At 41.8% G+C, this 7,500-nt stretch overlaps 1 protein-coding gene across 2 annotated transcripts in view; it reads left to right on the forward strand.

Moving 5' to 3' along the window:
• Window positions 1-7,500, forward strand: part of rnpc3 (RNA-binding region (RNP1, RRM) containing 3) — a 16,559-nt gene that overhangs the window by 7,800 nt on the left and 1,259 nt on the right. The window contains exons 8-15 of one of the 2 annotated variants that reach the window (XM_060869513.1): window positions 832-974; window positions 1,513-1,638; window positions 2,125-2,291; window positions 4,550-4,705; window positions 4,913-5,007; window positions 5,204-5,262; window positions 6,773-6,905; window positions 7,157-7,230. In XM_060869513.1, the coding sequence (XP_060725496.1) occupies window positions 832-974; window positions 1,513-1,638; window positions 2,125-2,291; window positions 4,550-4,705; window positions 4,913-5,007; window positions 5,204-5,262; window positions 6,773-6,905; window positions 7,157-7,225 (948 nt within the window). In that variant the 3' untranslated portion in view covers window positions 7,226-7,230. The remainder of the gene's footprint in view (window positions 1-831; window positions 975-1,512; window positions 1,639-2,124; window positions 2,292-4,549; window positions 4,706-4,912; window positions 5,008-5,203; window positions 5,263-6,772; window positions 6,906-7,156; window positions 7,231-7,500) is intronic. The other variant, XM_060869514.1, reaches the window with a different exon arrangement.

Genomic DNA, 7,500 nt, shown 5'->3' on the forward strand with positions numbered 1-7,500 from the left:
CTCAGTTGTGTTCGGAAGGTCCCAATCAGAAGAAATAATCTCTACCAGCTCAATTAATCTCACTCACTCATTCATCTTCTACCGCTTATCCGAACTACCTCGGGTCACGGGGAGCCTGTGCCTATCTCAGGCGTCATCGGGCATCAAGGCAGGATACACCCTGGACGGAGTGCCAACCCATCACAGGGCACATACACACACACTCTCATTCACTCACACAATCACACACTACGGACAATTTTCCAGAGATGCCAAACAACCTACCATGCATGTCTTTGGACCGGGGGAGGAAACCGGAGTACCCAGAGGAAACCCCCGAGGCACGGGGAGAACATGAAACTCCACACACACAAGGTGGAGGTGGGAATAGAACCCCCAACCCTGGAGGTGTGAGGCGAACGTGCTAACCACTAAGACACCGTGCCCCCCCCAACTAATCCCAGTCAGATGAAATTATACACCAATCAGTCCAGTTTACCGGATCGTCAAACATCAGATCGTATAACCACAAATAGGGCAAATAATCTCATATTAAATACTGACAATCCCAGTCAGATTAAATAATGCAAATCATGTGAAATAATCCCCGTTCTTTAGATTTGGGAAATAATCTGCATGCTGTTCTTCTTCCAATCAACAGAAAACCGAACTCTAGTAGAGAGTTCATTGAGAATCAGTTTATCGTGTTCTGTTCGTAGGTGTGTCGTGTAACCGAACGTTGAGTCGACCTTCACACGCTTTATTAACAACCTTCTGTGCGGCATTTTTTCCAGTTAGTTAATATGAGAGAGGGAAAGGGATGAAACTCTTGACTCTGTGCTGTTGTTTCAGTACACAATAGCTCACGACTGGATGCCCCACATGGTCCCGCCTCCCCCTGTGTTACCCCCGGAGAACCCCCCGCTGCCTGAGGGCACCAGCGATGAAGAGCAGGAGTCGGAATACGAGAGCGGAGATGACGAAGATAAAGAGAGGTCTGGCAAACGGCTCTGCTGGAGAAAGCTTTCGTTTTATACATGAATAATCAGATGTTACATATACGGAGCTACACGGTGCCACTGTGTAAAGTGGGCGGAGCTAATTGTGAGAGAGTCACACAGCTCGGGTCACTCGCCCCACCCACACAGCTTTTTATCAAAACTGTTTACACACCAAACGCTAATCTAAGTAGTGATCGCTAACCTAGTGAGCCAGTAAAAGATCACCTATTGATGCTAATGCTAATCCAGTGACTCAAAGCTAAACTAGCAATTTAAAGCTAATCTAAATGTAAACACTACTCTAACGAGTGGAAGCTAGAATAGCCTGTGACCTGTCACTCATGCGTACTAGAATAATAAGCCACGCCCACTTAGAGTAAATTCAGCTCGTGTTTCAGCAGCATTATATTACTTTTTATCTCTCGTTTTTCCTTTTATAATCGTATTGTATTTTACCTGTGTAGGTGTGTGTGTGTGTGTGTGACATTAGTGTGTGTGTGTATGAGTTCAATGTCGTGTGCTCTCTCTGCAGGATGATCAGGATGATGGGGCTCATTAACCAGCCATGCAAACGACCTCTGAGAACAAAGATGGCTGCCACAAGGAAGAAACCCAAACTTAAGGACCTGTTGTTTACCCCGAAACCTGAATCACACAGGTACCACAAATCTGCTGGGGTAGAAACGAAGCAGCACAGTTACTATCGCACACAGTTTCATTACCACATGGGAGATCCCGTCTGACTGGTGCTTCACAGCGAGGACAGCACAGGGTTCAGAGCTCTGCGTGACTCAGTTTTAGATAACTTACAGGTTTCGCATCGACAGGGTGAAGATTTGTGTCGTCATATTTTCTGTGTAAATAATTTTGTATCCTAATTTATTTTTGTTTGTTCACGAAATTCGATCCCAATCAGATCCGGTTCCGTTCCAGGTTGTAACAGTATAAAGCGTAGAAAAGATCTAAGTCGAGGTGAAATACTTACGCAAGGCATCTTATCGTGTGGTGCGAGATCAGAGACGAAGTGCAGAGTTTAAACTCTCACCTGGTGCTCGCTCCAGGGAGAAAGCATCACCTTAGAGAGCTGCGAAAGCCCTGGAAATACTTCAGAGTTAAAATAAAGGTGTAACATGTTCTGCGCTAGCGCTCCCGGTCCCACTCTGAGGCCCTCTGACGTGTTCGAGCAGCCGCTCCATCTCGGACCCAAGAAGATCGAGTTCCACATCCCGGCCGAGACGAGCGCGAGGGCGCAGGAGGAGGAGGAGGAGGAGGAGGATGAGGATGAGAAGGAGACTCAGGAGGAAGCAGCAGGTGATGCACAGCACACAATGTTTCACTCGTTATTGTTATTAATGATTCAGATTATTTTCTGCACTTTGTCGGTAGCTTTATAATTGTATTCTATTTATAACTTTATTGTATTTTTAAGGTTTTCTTGTAATTTAACGAAATACATTTTTTAAATACTTTTATTTATTGTAAAAGTTTTTTTTCTGAGAAGCAAAATTGTAATTTTATTTTAATATATTTAATATTTATATATTTAATTTTTTTTTTACATTTAAAATCAATTTAAATAAAAATTACATTTGTTTATTTATTAATTTTTTTAACTTCATTATTTTTTATTACATTTTTTTATTTATCTTCTCAAACTTTCTCTTTTTTGCTAATTTGTTTGTTATATTGATTATAAATTTTCCTTTTATTTCTTTAGATTATTTTTTTCAATCTTTAGATTATTTGATTATTGATGATTATTTATTTGTCTTATTTTTTTCAAACTGTATGTAAAATATTTGTTTTTATTTCATTCAGATTATTTTATTTGTATCTTAGCCCCTTGGGTTAGTGAAAGGCTCCTCAACTCCATCCTAGATATTTTTTATTTTGAAGTATTATTTACATCATTTGCTTATTTTCATAGTGATCTATTTATTATTTATTAAAATTGATTATCTTTATTTAATAACAGAAATCATTAAATGTTATAGGTCAATATTTTTAACTTTAGTGTGTTTTTTATTTTAAACGTTTATCATTTAAAATATTTTATAATTTTTAGTTAAATATAACGTATTTTGTTTAGTCATTTTATTTATTATTATTATTATATATGTCGTGTGTGTGTGTGTGTGTGTGTGTGTGTGTGTGTGTGTGTGTGTGTGTGTGTGTGTAAATTCACAGTATATCTCATGATTATTGGACTGTGTCAGTGTGAGCTGAGCTGTGGGAAAGAAAGCTGTGTGTGTTGGGTGTTTTTAGATTTTTTTAACCCCCCCCCCCCCCCCACACACACACACACACACACACACACACCACACACAGTGTAAGGAGGATAAAGTGAGTCAGGGAGTTGTTTCCGTTCTTGTTATGTGTTTTGGACAGATAAACAACAGCGTTTGAAAAGAAGAGGATGAGACTCGGGATAATTTGGATCGAGGGAGAAAGAAAGAAAAGCTGCATGCAATTCTCTCAGGAGGAATTTATCACTGCAGACTTTAGCTTTCTGCTTCAAAACACACACACACACACACACACAGGGAGAGAGTAGATCTGTGTGACATGTTTCTCTGGGATTTGTACCAGGCTGCTGCTCCTCATAATTTCTCATTGTCTTTTGTTTTTTTGCTTGGAGCTTGTGACAGCACATATCACACACACACACACACACACACACACACACACACACACACACACACACACACACACAGATTTAAGAGATTTAACTGGAGTGAAAGATACTTGTTTTACCGGCCCATCATCTTCACTCATTGTTTTCTCGGACGTGTTACAATAACTGTGTAAATATTCATCAGCTCACATCGCCATGCCGGTGTGAATGTGTACGATATGACAGCACGTGCAGAGAGAACAGTGTGTGTGTGTGTGTGTGCGCTCCGCTTTTATTACCTGTGTTTATTATTATTTAGTTTGGCGGTGACTGATTCACGCTCTCACTGTCTGTCAGGGTCGACTTCAGAATTCTGATTATTTTTTCAGATCTTTATAACTTTCTCTTCTGTTATTGTTTAACTTTATTGTTTAACTGAATTTGAATGTTCAGATTTTGTAATTTTTTTATTTTATTAAATTTTATGTCTAATTTATTTTTGTTTGTGTTAAGTCATCTTAAACCTCTCATTTTTTAAAATATTTTTTTCCTACATTTTCTAGTATTATTGTCATTTACTTTTTTTTTTAATATATAAACTTATTTAGATTTTTTTTTTCTATGAAGTAAAAATTGTTATATTGATTTTTTTTTATAAGCTTATATATATATATATATATCTCATACATTTTTTTGTCAGGTCTAAGTTTGCATCTGACTGAAAGAGGCGTGGCCTCTGTGTCAGTTCTATTGAAGGGGGCGTGGCCTCTGGGTGTACAATGCAGGAGACATGGCCTGCTTTTGTAAATTAGATTTTTTTTTTTACCTGATGTCATTAGCAGTTATGAGCAGATCGTCTCTCTGTTGAGAGTCATAATTGCATCTTCTCTCTCTCTCTCTCTCTCTCTCTCACACACACACACACACACACACACACACACACACACACACACAGACTTGGTGGAGCAGGAAGCAGCAGGGTCAGGATTTGGGAAGCTGTATCCCAGCATACAGAGCTGCAGAGAGGAGGAGAGTGGAGAGAAAGAGGATGAAATCCCCTCTGAGTTCATCACCAGAAGAGAGCTAGAGAAAGGCCGACTCTCCAGAGATGGTATAACAGTCTCACACACACACACACACACACACACACACACTTTTGTGTAGTATTAATTATCATTATGAGGAGTCATTATCAGTGTCCATGCTCATAATCTATAAATTGATAATTTCATGTAAACAAACTGTTGTGGCAGTTAAACTCTCTATACCTACTAATGGAGTGTGTGTGTGTGTGTGTGTGTGTGTGTGTGTGTGTCAGAGATGAAGAGGATGTCCGTGTTTAAGAACTATGAACCTGGAGAAGCGACGTGTAGGCTTTATGTGAAGAACATCGCCAAACAAGTGGAAGAAAAAGTGAGTAGAGTTTAGAAATGAACCTGAATAAAACTGTGAGATCTTCAGGACAGAACTTCTGGATTTCTGGTTTCTGGATTTTCTTTGTGCTCACTTTACTTTCGGAAGTCCGAGGTGTGTTTGGGTCGAGTACTGAACATGGGGATGATCTGATTATAAGTCACACAGCATTGGTGTGTTTTTCTTTCTTCTCCAGGACCTGAAATATATCTACAGCAGGTACATCGACACCTCATCAGAGGATGAGAGAAACAGGTGAGCTCCATTATTACGCTCCACTGCAGCTCTAATGTTACAGACCAGGACTCTTCATAAAATGTATAAAAGTCCTGCTACACAATATTTGTTTGTAAAAAAGATCCTAAAAGTTCAAAGCAGTTTGACTAATCGCTCTCGCGCCAACAGACAGTTTGACTAATCCCCCTCGCTCCCAGTGACATCTTGACTAACCCCCTTTGCTCCCAGTGACATCTTGACTAACCCCCTACGCTCCCAGTGACAGTTTGACTAATCCCTCTCGCTCCCAGTGACCTCTTGACTAATCCCTCTCGCTCACAGTGACCTCTTGACTAATCCTTCTCGCTCCCAGTGACAGTTTGACTAATCCTTCTTGCTCCCAGTGACAGTTTGACTAATCCTTCTCGCTCCCAGTGACAGTTTGACTAATCCCTCTCGCTCCCAGTGACACCTTGACTAATCCCTCTCGCTCCCAGTGACCTCTTGACTAATCCTTCTCGCTCCCAGTGACACCTTGACTAATCCCTCTCGCTCCCAGTGACACCTTGACTAATCCCTCTCGCTCCCAGTGACACCTTGACTAATCCCTCTCGCTCCCAGTGACACCTTGACTAATCCCCCGCACTCCCAGTGACACCTTGACTAATCCCTCTCGCTCCCAATGACAGTTTGACTAATCCCTCTCGCTCCCAGTGACATCTTGACTAATCCCTCTCGCTCCCAGTGACACCTTGACTAATCCTTCTCGCTCCCAGTGACCTCTTGACTAATCCTTCTCGCTCCCAGTGACCTCTTGACTAATCCCTCTCGCTCCCAGTGACCTCTTGACTAATCCCTCTCGCTCCCAGTGACCTCTTGACTAATCCCTCTCGCTCCCAGTGACATCTTGACTAATCCCCCGCACTCCCAATGACACCTTGACTAATCCCTCTCGCTCCCAATGACAGTTTGACTAATCCCTCTCGCTCCCAGTGACATCTTGACTAATCCCTCTCGCTCCCAGTGACACCTTGACTAATCCTTCTCGCTCCCAGTGACATCTTGACTAATCCCTCTCGCTCCCAGTGACACCTTGACTAATCCTTCTCGCTCCCAGTGACCTCTTGACTAATCCTTCTCGCTCCCAGTGACCTCTTGACTAATCCCTCTCGCTCCCAGTGACCTCTTGACTAATCCCTCTCGCTCCCAGTGACATCTTGACTAATCCCCCGCACTCCCAATGACAGTTTGACTAATCCCTCTCGCTCCCAGTGACATCTTGACTAATCCCCCTTGCTCCAACAGACAGATTGACTAATCCTTCCCATAGTGTTCATCAATTTATTTATTTTTTTTAACATGTTCAGGCTTGTATAGTTTTTTTGTTCTTTGAGATTTTGATTGTATTTTAGACAAATTTAAGGTTTAAAAAGAATAAAACACATCTTACCTTTTAATAAATACAGCTCTGGAAAGCCAGGTGTTGATGTATGAATGCTGTGTGTTTTTGTGTGTGTGTGTGTGTGTGTGTGTGTGTGTGTGTGTGTAGGTTTGATATCGTTTTAATGAAGGAGGGAAGAATGAAAGGTCAAGCCTTCATTGGGCTTCCCAGTGAGAAAAGTGCAGAGAAGGCCTTGAGGGACACGAACGGATACGTCCTACACGACAAGCCCCTAGTGGTCGTATCCTTCACCCGCTTGCATCACGTCATGTCGCTCACTTCCACTTCTCTATGCGATGGAAATGTCAGTCGATCAGTACCATGTGATTTCTCTGCCTGGTGTCGTTTGTGTGTGTTAAAGGAACCAGTACAGGGTTTGAATGTCAATTCCGTCTTCATACGGAGTGAATTTTAATCAGCACGGTTTCACTCTTTAACTGAAGGCACAAGTTCACAAGCTCTGTGTTTTAGACTTAACTCAAAACTCTCCAGCAATTCGCTCGATCGGCGAAACCTAGACAGGACACGACGGATTCCAAGGCTGGAACAAAAAAACACTGAGAGGGGTAAGTAATATCAGTAATAAAGGAGTGGTGTAGAGAGATAAATGATGTGGCCAGTTGGTGTCGAGTAGACAGTTGGACAGAGATGAGAGTTTAAATAGATATGTACAGGCTAAGGGATGGGGTAAATTCACACCTAGACAAAAGTAAGTGGGCATGGCCAAGTAGGCAGTTAGAGACAGCTGACTGGTGAGGCGAGTTGGACAACTGTACAGCTGAAAGTGGGTGGGGTCAAGTAGAGAGAGCTGGAAGTAGGTGTGACGAAGTAAAAAG

The sequence above is a fragment of the Tachysurus vachellii genome, chromosome 5 (assembly GCF_030014155.1).
Source record: "Tachysurus vachellii isolate PV-2020 chromosome 5, HZAU_Pvac_v1, whole genome shotgun sequence".
NCBI classification, from domain to species: Eukaryota; Metazoa; Chordata; class Actinopteri; order Siluriformes; family Bagridae; genus Tachysurus; species Tachysurus vachellii.